This window comes from Melospiza melodia, chromosome Z, assembly GCF_035770615.1.
Source record: "Melospiza melodia melodia isolate bMelMel2 chromosome Z, bMelMel2.pri, whole genome shotgun sequence".
Taxonomy (NCBI): domain Eukaryota; kingdom Metazoa; phylum Chordata; class Aves; order Passeriformes; family Passerellidae; genus Melospiza; species Melospiza melodia.
The window spans coordinates 16,699,412-16,711,972 of NC_086226.1; the positions used below are offsets into that span (position 1 = coordinate 16,699,412).

A 12,561-nucleotide genomic window follows, 5' to 3' on the forward strand; every position below is an offset into this window, starting at 1 on the left:
CCGGCGCGCGCCGGCGGCCCCGCGCAAGAGGGTTTCTCGAGAGGGGGGCGGGGCCGGGGCGGGCGTGCACATGCGCATCCAGCAGGCGGGGAGCCGCGCTGCCGCGCCGGTGTGACGGGGATCGGGAGCCGCTACTGAGCCGGTGTGACGGGGATCGGGAGCCGCTCCGGAGCCGGTGTGACGGGGATCGGGAGCCGCTACTGAGCTGGTGTCATAGAGCGCGGGAGCCGCTCCGGAGCCGGTGTCACGGGGATCGGGAGCCGCTGCCAGGCAGGGCGTCCCCTGGCATCACAGGGGACGCTGTCTGTGCCGCGGTGCCCGGCCCCGGTGTCGGAAGCGGCACGGCGGGGTCGGCCGCGGGCAGCAGTGATGCTGAGGCACCTCGGGCGTACCGGGAGGATGCATAGCTCCTCGGGGCTACCCGGGCACAGAAGTACCGGCTCAGCAGTCAAACGCCGCCCCTCCGCCCGGCTGCCGCTCCCGGCTGGGGTCAGGCGTACATCGGGCGCCGCTGGCAGCAGCCGGGCAGCGAGCTCCCCGTGCTGACAAGAGGCACTACTTCCCACTCTGCACCAGGCTGAAGATGGATGATGTTTCCTGGGAGGATGAGCAAGGACCAGCTGTGGGCAGGGAAAAGCGAAGTGTCTAACCATGCATGAGTCACTAAATACTAGATTTCCCCACATAACAGACTTTGGCCTGGATGATGGGCACATCCTCCTCCATCTGACAAAACCTGTTTGACCAGGTGCAGACACCATGTCATGCAGCAAGCAAGTCACACCATACACCTTTGCACCGTGCTTTGAGAAGAGGTGGCTGATACAAGACTGCCTCATTTGTAGGGGCCCATCCCCTCAGTCTTAAAAGCCTAAAGAGCACTACCATACCTTCTGTCTGTCTAAAGATCGGGCAGTCATTTAATAGTCCAAGTAAAGCAGCAGGAATAGGAAAGGGTTTTGGCACACTAACTTCCTCTCTGTGCAAGCAGGAGCATCAGCTTCCTAAAATAAACACTTTCACTTTACTCTCACACTGCTCCTGCTATCTTGTAACAACAGTAACTGACCAGGCAGTGAATGGACACTGGACACTGTGTTCAGTGGCAATGCCAGAGAGAAACCAAAGACATACCCATCTTGATGGACAGAAAAGTCATTGTTCCCAAGTGGTTTGTAAAATAGGAAACACCTTGTGTGTGACAAAACCAACAGCTGAACAGTTTTGACGTGTGTAGTAACGGAGTGAGGAATCGGACAAAGATTGAGGAGACTAGTTTGGCTCCTAGCTTGTTTGGGATGGATCAGAGGATGGCGAAGGCAAATTTGGGTCTGACTGGGGGAGGAGTAACTAGAGGGTTGGCTGGTGTAAAGTTTTCTGGGTCTCCTAGGAGGTTTGGGGAGAATAGGGACAGGGAGACAAGTAGGGAAAGTATTAGTGCAAATCCTAGAATATCTTTTATAGCATAGTATGGATGGAAGGGGATTTTGTCGCAGTCTGAGGGGATGCCTAGCGGGTTGTTAGATCCTGTTTTGTGGAGGAAGGTGAGAGGGACAAGTGTGAGGCCTACGATGATGAATGGGAAGAGGAAGTGAAGGGCAAAGAATCAAGTCAGTGTGGGGTTATCAACAGAGAATCCACCTCAGGCTCATTTGACTAATGTTTGTCTAATGTAGGGCATACATAGTCCAAAACAGAAATCCAGCTTTTAGACTTTCAAGGCTAGAGTAGGAATCATAAGTTCTGAGAGGTAAAAAGTTTGTTCCTACATCAGTGTTTATGAGTCGTCATGTTCTGTTATTTTAACATCAGAAAACCACCTTCTAAATATCAAATTAATAATATACTTGTATTTCTGTCCTTATATAAAATCCATTAGCCTTTTATTGAACACCACCATCTCTATCGCTCCACATGTCTGAATACATGCCAGACACTGAGCAAAGCTTTCTCTCACTTGTGACAGCCTGAAATTTCTGCCAGCAGATGATACCACTTCCAGAAAGTTATCTGTTCTTCAATAAAGGACCACAGGCTTCTGTCATGCAGCTCTCCCCAGCCACCTCACAGCTACCACAGCCCTGGCAATGCAAAAGCATTCACCAAGAGCAAACCTGAATTTATTTTTTTTTTTTTTTTCTGTCAAGGGCTGTACTACCTTCAAACCAAAAGCATTCTGCCAACATGCCAGGTAAGCTTTTATAATAGCACCTGAAATATTTTATCTACCAAACCGACTCTGAAGAGTTTATTATCTTTTGTGGCTGAGTTGCTGCAGCAACTGGCCAGAGCACACAACTTAGGACACCAGGTGAGCCTGGTCAGTTTCTACATCCATGCTATAGCACTGCTTGCTTCTTTTACTACTTCTTATGGGTGAAATGTCAATGAATTTTCTGTATCTCCTTTGAAATTGCTAGTTTTGTCTACCACCTTTGGCATTACATCTCAGAAGGTCAGTGTCTGCAGCATAAAGTATCATTTCTACCTGTGTGAAATATTATCTTAATATAAATTGGTCAATCTGTTTCAAATGAGTATTTGTAAAATTTGGTGAATACTAGCTCTGCATCCACTCAACTCACAGCTTTCAAGATGTTGTAAACCATGGTCCATTTTCCCCTTGGTCTTCTCCACAGTGAGTGGTCCCACAATTTTCAGTCTCTCCTTGCAAAGCAGCGTCTCCATTCCCTTGAAATTTAGCTGCCCTTCTTTTAAGTCTACTATGGATTCCCTCCAAATGTAGAAATAAAAACTGCCCAGTTCTGAAAACATGGGTCCACTGGTCTTATGCAGGAGCCAAGTAAGACCACCTGTTTTGTTTGCAAAAATAATAAAAAAAACCCCACCCAATTTGATACAACTCCAAACTGTGGCAGGATTATAGAAGAACTGTGAAAGATCTGTGCCCTGAGCTCTTATTACAAGTTGCTGAAGCAACATGTTCAGTAACATGTATATTCCAATAATGATTTACAGCACAAATGCATAGATCTGCATTGGAGCTCATCTATCATTTTTCCCTGTAGGAGGATCTGACAAAACTGAGCTTCTTTCCTTAGCACTAATGTTGGGAATAAAGCCAGGTGATACCATTGCTCATTCCATTTCCTCTTGTGAATCGCCAGGCAGAGCAGTTGGAAGTGGAAGACTGTCCCGGTATGAGGGACCCCATTCTCGAGCAGCGGAAGTCTGTGAAGAGGAAGGACCAACACAATCCCCATCCACTTGTGCTGCTGGGAGACATGAGGTAGAGAATTTCTGCAGGAAGTCAAGCCCAGGAAGAAGGGAGAGGTGGAGGGAAGGTGTTTTATGATTTGTTCTTAATTCTCATTATTGATGATTTTATTGGCAGTAAATTCCAATAATTTCCCAAAACCACAACTGTTTTGCTGCATGTGAGTAACTGCTGAGTGATCTTCCTGTCTTATCTTGATGCAAGATAAGCCAAGATGCAAATCCATTGCATTTTTTCCTTTCTCCTGTAGAAGAGGGGCAAATAATAGAGCAGTTTTGGTGGCTAGCCAAGGTCAGCCCACCACAGCCACTCCATGCATTAGCTAATCTCTTGCAATTGTACCCTTTCCAAAGGAAAATAAAAACAAAAATACAGTTTAAAGTCAGACAGTCCATCACAGCATATGAGCAAATGCAAGATGAAGAATTTTTAGTGCAAAATAATAAAACAAAATTATATTTGGAAGCACTTTGTTTTAAACACAGCTAAACATAGCTGTAATCTGATAACATCTTTTTCTAATACATAGATTTAGGACTATTACTATAAAGTACTACATTTCAATCACTGACTAGTTAAGCTGTCACGTATCAAGTAATAAAATCCATCCTTTCCTTTCCATGTCTGTAGTTTTATTTTTATTTTGGCTCATAAAAATGCAACCAATTGTCTAGAAAACATAAGAGTTAAGATATTACTTATTCAGCAACAATCTATGATCCAATTTCCTAGTTTGGGTAAATATATATATACACACAAATTGTACAACAAAGCTTTCACATTTGTCTGGCATTCTTGCTTTCTGAACATTCTATTCACAACATTTCAGTTTCATTTCACTTTCAATGTGAGTTACAAATATTAATAACAATTATTTCTTCCTTCTTTCTCCCTGAAGCATGGATTTATTATCTAGTCATCTGTGCCATCCTAGTCAATCTCTGCATAATATATGTATTTTATCTTGTTAATGATGCATCTCCATTCTCTACATCTTATTTTCCCACCTTTTTCCAACAATCTGAGTCCTCTTCAGGTTTGTTTTCATTTTCTTAACATCTATTCCCAACTGCTCTAAAGAATACACAACACAAAAATTACAGTGCAAACACCAGAGGTATTTAGCAAGTCTAAATAAGCTTAGCTGTGAAGTATTCAGTTACTGAATAAGCAGCATAACAACTTACATAAACTTACATATCTTACACAGCTAGTTTCTCTGGGCATGTTTATCAGTGATAATAAGCTCCTAAGAATATTAGAGGCAATCACCGTCATTCCTATATGATCGTTTCAAATTGCAATCAAATCATCCATGTTCAGATATGCTTATTAATCCAACAGAAGTGCATCTTTGTGGTTTAGTTTTATGCACAAAATCTTCATGTTTTAAAACATACACATTGAATCAGATTTAAAGCTCAGCCAAAGCAGGATTGATTAAAGGAAATTTCAGGAACGCAGTGTTCATACTCCTAAATGGAGTCTCTGTCTCCACACCCAAGAGAGAGTTAATAATTACTTACAAAATCTCTTGTGTTACATGAAGCAGCATTATGGTCATACACACAGCATTTGCTCAGTTGGTTGGCTTGCCATGTATGACAGTCTTGGTGTTTTCAACTCATATCAAATGGAACCCAGGCTTTCTACATTGTCATGATGTGACCTGCTGATCTAAAATAAATACAAAGTACATATCTAATCTGCAGTGTTTGCAAACAACATCACTGTATATTAGTGATAATACAATTCCACTAACACATTTGTTTTCATTTATATTTTATCCCATGTTCCTTCTCTTCCATGTTTTTTATTATTATTTTATCATTAAGTAATTCAACTATAATCTTAGACCATCCCATTTCAAGGAACTCACAGTTTTAACTGAAATTGACTCAGAGTAATGAGCAAATGTGGTATTGTGGCACATAAAGAAACAGAGATCTCTATCATTCTTGTAGTACTTTCAAATAAAAGTATTAGCTTTTTGTTAACATGGAACAGGATACATAGATTCAATTTCCAGTAGCATTCAATTTCCACCACTTACTTTCTTCCCTCAGCTTGTTTAATTCCTGTATTATATCACTATACACATAGGATAAAAGCTCCTCTTGGGATTTTGTTCCATCCAAATAATCTGAAGAAGAAAAAAGAAGTGTTCATGAGTTCTGTGCCAGCTACCTGTAATGGAAATTGGCAAAGTTTTCAGTATTCCTATAGATGCCATCAGAAGAGAAGAAAAAAAAAAAAAAATCAAGAACAGAACCTCCCATTTTCCTCTTCCCCAAACTTGTTTTACATGTAAAAAACCGCAACATAATGGAAAATAATTCTAGTTAATAATTCATTTACAATTTTTTGTGGTACAAACTCTCCAAAAGCGTAATGGTAGTTATGTGAGGACAGTAGAGCAATGGAATAATTTGTCAAAAAGGTCTCTGTGCAGTAGATAATTTCAGGTTCCTCAGTTTCAGCCTTTGAGCAAGTTCCGGAAGAGCACTGCAGCTCTTATTCTTACTGCACAGCAAGAAGCAGTGTGCCAATGATGAAGAGGCCACCCAACTTCCCTCCCCTTCCCTCTGGCCCCACTCCAGAAGCAGCTAGTCCAAGAGCTGTGTAAGTGTGAACATCACACAAACGTGTGGCACTGCCCCAACAGCTGGCCTAGCTTTGACACTTCTCATGCAAAACTGGTGACTGTAGTGTGGACAGTCAGCACCTAGAAAGTATCTTCAGTTTATTACAAGACTTCACCAGGATTTCAGTTTTGTTCTGAAGAACTCTGCCAGTGCATCAGCTATCATCTCAGAAGCTTCCTATTTAGACATAAGTGTGTTATCTTGACAAGTTATTTTGTTAAGTGGACTTAATTAGTGATCAGAACATTTCCATTGTTTAACTTCCTAATTTTCATTATTAAATACAAAAATAAAATCCCTATGGGCTTGAAATATAAACTAATAGAAACATCAAAACCTACTAAATGCCACAAAAACACTTGAAGAAAATTTTGTCCCATTTAAAAAAAATCCCACAATTCAACAAAAACTGCACAAGTGCCATACTTAAGCATTTCGTAAGTTTAAAATAAAGGATACCATACCAACTTGCATACTTGCATTCTCTTCCAATTCATTTTTATATTTCAAATACATAGGCCACACGTGTCCATCGAAGTACCCTGGTGTATCTGCTGGCTGGTAGACTCTGGTGCTACACAAAAATACATATGCGTTCCCATATAAGTTTTAAATTTTCCCCTAGTGTCAGCTGGTTAAATAACAGCTTTCATCCAAAATAAAAAAGAAAGGCTGGCTGTATTTCTATTGGAGCCAAGGAGGCTCCTTTGTTTTAATTCAGTCTGTGACACGGACTTCTGCTGTCTTTTGCTATCTTACCCATTTCTGCCAATCAAACCACATTTAAGATAAGATAAAAGATAAGGTAAAAGTTTGGTGGTTTTAATTTTGTAAAAGGTATTGCAGGTAAATTAACCTGTATGGACACTACTACCAAAATACGCTACTTTATGTCTATTTACTAGGTATATAGATTTCTCAAGCTTTAAATGACTAGTTGTTTATCTAGACTCTTCCATTCTGGACACCAATGTCTTAGGTGAGTCTAGTGAGAAACCAAGAAAGCAGTATCACCCACAGCCAGCTGAATAGAAGATTTCTTCACTCAGCCAGCAAATTATGACATTGTGCAAATATATTATTCCAAGCATACAGTATTGCTCCAAATTGAGAGGCAAGTCAGACACTGGCTCAATAATCTAGTTTAGATCCACAGTAAAATTAATGGATCGTCTAAACAAAACTGTACACTTAACCCAGCATGAACATTATTACTCTAAGAATAATCATCAATTAACTGTATTTAACCAAGAATAAGAGTGCTTAGTATTTTTTTAACCATTTCTCATTTTAAACATAATTTTACTCAACTATGCAATCAATTAAATTATTTATCAGGACAACAAATTCTCTTTTTAGTGTTTGCAAAGCACTTAATACTTTAATAACCATGTGCTCTAAAATGAAAATCAAACCAAACAAACCTCAAACTAACAAAAAGAGGATAGATGTTCTTAATAGCTTACATTTTGCAAGCCCTGAAGAAAAGCTAGCATAAAAGGACCACTTCAGTTCAGGGGGTGCGGTGACTCTTTTTAAACAAGAAGTCAATAATCTTACCTCCTTCTCCTTTTGCACTCTTCATAAGGCAGGGTCAAAAAATATCTTCTGTTCCATAGCTCATTAAGGGGCCTAAGATAATAACATATTTAGTTCCCTCTTCAATTTTAGGGTTGTTTTTTATTTACCAGGTTACATATTACTGCTTACTCATAATTGTAAAGGAGAAAGCCTTCAACAATCAAAATATGAACATTTTTCAGATTGTCACAGGTATTCTCTGGCTCTTCTGTCACAACACCTGAGCTTGCTGGGCTTTTCATCCAATTGCGAATACTTGTCACCATTTCATCCATATAGAGGGCATCAAGTACTAGAGGAAAACAAAGTTAAACATCCCTTAAAAACAAAGAATAAAAAAATAAAAAAGAACCCTAAAGTATCCCTACATTAATCAGTAAGAATCAAATAATTTACATACAAATTTAAACAAAGGGGAACAGGATTATCCCAAAGATTATATCCGTAGTTCTGTGTTTGCTATTGATGTTTTACTGAAACCAAAGCTTGCACCAGGATTGGGGTATCTCTATTGGGTGTAGTCTCTCTGGACTTCATGGCATCTACTATTGTCTGAACAGAATTCGTAGCTTTTCACTTCATAACAGAAACTTCAGGGACTGCTCTCCACTTACACAAAACTTATAAAAATAGTCAGAGGGGGGAGCAGACGCTCAGCATTTTTTGCTTTAGGTTTTTATGAGGTTTATCAGGTGGGCATAGAGGGAGTTAAAGGACCATAGTATACAATGCACAATGTAACATCTTTTTTTTCTGTAGACACGCAAGAATATATTGAGGAAGTATTCAAAGGTAGAAATAAGTTAGCTTTTGGATACCATAACAGCAAACACATTTTTAAAGAGCTTTTAAGAGCAGCATTAAACCTGGATATTTGAATAAGAATGTCCATTTTATCTCTCCAGTTTCACATTCCATTTACATGAAGTCTACAAGTTAAGTCAAAGATTGCATAGCTGGTAATGACCACTCTTCAGGTACAAATGAAGGGTCTGACCCATTTTCTCAGCGATACATTTTGTGATCACAAAGTATTAACAGAGATTAGCTATTAACCAAGCAATTGTTTACAAGTAGATATGACCTGACACAAAACACTGCCCTAAAGTGGATCTGGATCTACACATCACTAAGAATAAATTGAGCCAGCATTAATCATGAACTTAAAAATATATGTTCTTTATCTTAGATCTCACATCAAATAAAGGTGTCAGGATAAACCCAAGTTTTGACTGACTTGGAAAACCCAATATGAAATCCCATGAGCTCACCAGCAAAAGCAGAAAAAGGAGAGCCATTACCGAGTGATGAGATTAAATTTATGCCAGTACTGCAAGCCAAGACTTCCAACTGAACAGTACCATTTGCTACTAAACCAGACACAAGTGAAGAAAGAGAGGAGAAGATTCAAAAGAGCAAATGAAAGACCAAGCCCTAGCGTGAGCTATTTACTTGTTAAGCAAGTTTGCTTAAATATGTCAGTGAGCTGAAGGAAATTAAGAGAAGGATTGCTCAGAAACAACCACTTGTTTACTGCCTTGCTTAGAAAGGAAGAGAGCGAGGGGATGGGGTGGAAGAAGTGTTGAAGCTCAGCACAACAACTTCAGTACCATGTTCAAAAGCAGTGCATCAGAATTACTGACCATCATATAGCTTAAATCCACGTTCATCTGTTTCTACTTCAGACTCTGGCTGAAGGAGGAAAAAAATTTAATTTTTTCAAGGTTGTTTTTATGACCATGCTGAGAGATACATATTCTGTTTATAAACGTAAGGGTTTACACTTTTGTATCCAATTAGTTAAATTTATCTGCAACATTAAACTGATGTAAACAACTGTTAAAATACACTACAAAAACTTTATTTAATCTAGACCAACAAACACTCCAAATCATATTACTTAAATTCATTAGAGCTATACTTGAGAAAACTGTGTGTCAAAACATTAGCTGTTTTTCTGTTTTGACTTAGAAGACAAAGAACTACTTATTGTTGTATGTGTGTAGGCTTAAGATAGTATGATTAAACTCATTAGCAAAAGGATCGTGAAAAATTCATCCATGCCTTATTTTAAAAGAATGGCAAAGAAGAAAGGAAATTTCTATTGGCTGAGTATATCCAATAGTTTGGCCACTTAAATTTCAGTTACCACAGTGCTCATTTTATGATTCTTATTAAATTAACATTACTTTAAGCAGCACAAATTTTAAAAGTTCACCAACAGGAGAACTGAAAAAATAATTGAGACCTACTCAAGCCTCCTTTTACCTATCAAGTTTTTCCAATAAAACTGTTACCTTAAAGAAGTCATCTTGAGAGATTATATCACAGTTGGGAAGCATATTCTTAAGTTTTTCTGCTAGCGTTGTTTTCCCTCCATTTGTTACACTGTTAAAAACATTGCAAAAAGTTCACCAAGGCAAAATGTAATCTTTTAAACATATGTACAAGCTCACACATACATTTCTGTTTAGTTATATGCAAATAAACAATACAACTTCCCCCAAATTTTAGTCACATTAAATACTCTCTATCTCTAGAAATTTTCTGGTATGTTCCATCAGTTTTCAATAATCAGTGCAGTAAATCAAGCAGTGCCAAGAAAGATGCTACAGATACCCGCACCTAAGGTCTCCAACTGACACAGAACAATTTCTTAAGAGTTACAAGCTATAAAACAACAAGTATATGTTGCATTTGTAATCCAGTTTGAAAAAAATTTATTCAGAAATAGAAATTATATCACATCATTCTGAGAAGAAGACTAGTCTTAAGCTGTAGAGCAAATTTAATTTTGTATAACTTACCCCCCAAGGCCAATAACCAACACTTTCATAGTTTGTTTTCTCCTCAGTTCTTCCTTTTTCCTGTCAAAAACAACAGCCAGTGAAAAATCTTAATTCAGGAACAAGAAGGCAACTATGGTATTAAGAAATAACAATTATACAGTTAATTTATTTTCTTTCTGTTGTCCATAATTTTTCTTTTTGCAAAGGTACAGTCAGAATCTCAGCTGCTTGTTCTAATGCTAACCAAAAACCTGCAGTATATATATCCCATCTTAAATTCCAAGATTAGAAATTCCAAGGTACTTTATTTTTGACAGTATTTTAATAATTTGAAAGGAAATCTGGAAGACTCGATTCTAACAATGTTGGTATCATACAAGATCCTAAAGAAAAGCACAATCACTAGCTCAAGCCATAACAATATAAAAAAGACTAGGTAAACAGAAGTTATGGTGGCAAAACAAACAAAATCATTAAGAAAGAAACAAGTGGCATGCTGAGGAGAAAGGTGTTTTAAAGTTTCATGAAGACTTGTAACAAAGACTATGTTCAAAAACTCTTTTATGAACCTGATATCACTGTGTGATTCACCACTCCCTTTCTGAGGGTATTAACAGCACAGACCACACAAATCCCCTTCCTCTGCCCCACCACAGATTAATCTGGAAGCATTAAAACTACTGCAAGAGCAGTTTAAGCCATCCTAGCTGACTTAGCCTAGGTAGCACTTGATTTTCCCCTGAAAAGATCGAAGAGTAAACTCTAAAGGTTAATTTGTCCACCATATCCCACCAACTCTGAGGCACTGACTGCCTGAACACCTTCAGTACAGTCAGAGCTGCCAGGAGACACAATTACTGCCTTGCCCCAGCTCTTTCCCCCGAACTTTCTTCTGGAATGGGTGTTGGCAGAGTACATAATGAACTATCCAGGAAAAATACTGCAGCTGAAAACAGTTCTGCAAAAGACAGGGGAAACAATGTTTGTTTTCAGTTTAACACATCAATTTATAACTATTTGCAAACACCCCTTTTTTCACCTGCTCTATCCTCCTAGGTCAAGCTTAGGAAAGTAAGACCTATGACACCTAAGACCTGAAAGGACTGAGCAGGTAAAACCCTCCCTACCTCCAACAAACAAGTATCTATACTGTATTAGGAAAAAGACTGGTACAGGGGATCAGTGTGAAAACAAAACCACATTGTTTCTGTGAAAGTAAGCTTTAGACACATGTGGAGCCTGAAACAATATAATTGTCTTGCATTTGGTGCAACGACTGGAAGTTCCACTGTTTCACATGTCTGTGATATGATCTTCGCATGCTTTTCCATGAATGGTTACGTTAAACAACCAAAAAAGACATATTGACTAGTCCAAGCCATCATATGACAGTCATTGCTTTGCAATGGTGCTGCCTATCTACAGTAGTTGGCATTTGTGAGTTTTTTAAGTTGGTACACATCGGTTTTCTAGGAATATTAAAATTTTCAAATTCAGTGATGCATTGAATGCTCATAGTACTGACTAACAATGCAAAGACGGAAGACAGATAACTTTTTCTTAAGAAGTGATGATACTCAGACTACTTTAAAAATAAGATTAAAAAGTTCTAAATTTCTAAAAGTCATCAGTAAGTTTTGTGTTGCAGAAGATTACCCTTTGTCCCACAAAGGGTGTTACGCAACAAACCGGACAAACACGTTCACCTTTGGACTTTAATTTATGTCATTATGCACATGCAAATTAATCCCAGTCTGCGGCAAAAAATACCATCATAAAAAACACACCTCTTAAAAAAAATACCATCATAAAAAACAACTCTTCTGCCGCCCTGAGTAGTGTGTAAAACAAATTTCAAAAGCAAATTTGTCACAAATGCTGCAACACAGAAATCCTACGCTACTCTAGCTTGAGTCAATTTGTCTCTTTAAATAGAGCACAAACCCCATGGCATCGCCGCAGTCACCCCATTTTTAAGGGCATACCGCGGCAATGCTCTCACGCACGGAGCCACCCCCGGGAGCACCGGACCCGCACCGGGAACGTCTCTCACAGCTGCGGGCCCACACCGCGGGGCTGGCGGAGCTTCTCGGCCGCGCCTCCACCAGTTGCAGTTCCAACACCTTAGCGCCTCCGCAGTTCGCGCTTTACTTCAACCACGCCGCGAGGGTGTTAGGAGCACATCCTTCCGCCAGCAGGGTTCCGCGCAGGCGGACCGCCTGCGTCCTGTCACGGAGCTGTGCGGGGCGCGCCCGCCTCCCAGTCGGGGCGGTCCGGCGCACACGACGCCCCAGCCGGCCCGCCGGGA

The 12,561-nt window shown here is 39.7% G+C and overlaps 1 protein-coding gene across 6 annotated transcripts; it reads right to left on the bottom strand.

Annotated features, from left to right (window-relative positions):
• Window positions 1-2,219: 2,219 nt before the first annotated feature.
• Window positions 2,220-12,524, bottom strand: NMRK1 (nicotinamide riboside kinase 1). Of its 6 annotated transcripts, none has more exons than XR_010031199.1 (10): window positions 12,239-12,524; window positions 10,272-10,331; window positions 9,762-9,852; window positions 9,108-9,156; window positions 7,594-7,756; window positions 7,444-7,515; window positions 6,348-6,457; window positions 5,292-5,381; window positions 4,765-4,915; window positions 2,220-3,192 (listed from the first exon to the last, which is right to left on the bottom strand). XR_010031199.1 is itself a non-coding variant. In XM_063180418.1 (9 exons), the coding sequence occupies exons 2-9, from the start codon at window positions 10,298-10,300 to the stop codon at window positions 4,896-4,898; spliced, it is 624 nt and encodes a 207-aa protein (XP_063036488.1). In that variant the 5' UTR covers window positions 10,301-10,331; window positions 12,307-12,524; the 3' UTR covers window positions 3,643-4,895. The 6 variants fall into 6 exon arrangements, 3 of the variants coding, with proteins under 3 accessions (XP_063036488.1, XP_063036487.1, XP_063036486.1); XR_010031198.1 differs by having other exon boundaries at window positions 2,220-3,236; XR_010031197.1 differs by lacking the exon at window positions 2,220-3,192 and adding an exon at window positions 3,643-4,312.
• Between the last annotated feature and the right edge of the window lie 37 nt (window positions 12,525-12,561).

Coding starts and splice junctions, on each gene's coding strand:
- NMRK1 (XM_063180418.1), bottom strand. CDS start 10,300: ATGAAAGTGTTGGTTATTGGCCTTGGGGG. Junction 9,157..9,761: donor CTCAAGATGACTTCTTTAAG/GTAACAGTTTTA, acceptor TTCCTCCTTCAG/CCAGAGTCTGAAGTAGAAAC. Junction 7,757..9,107: donor TGGATTTAAGCTATATGATG/GTCAGTAATTCT, acceptor GTTTTCCTCTAG/TACTTGATGCCCTCTATATG.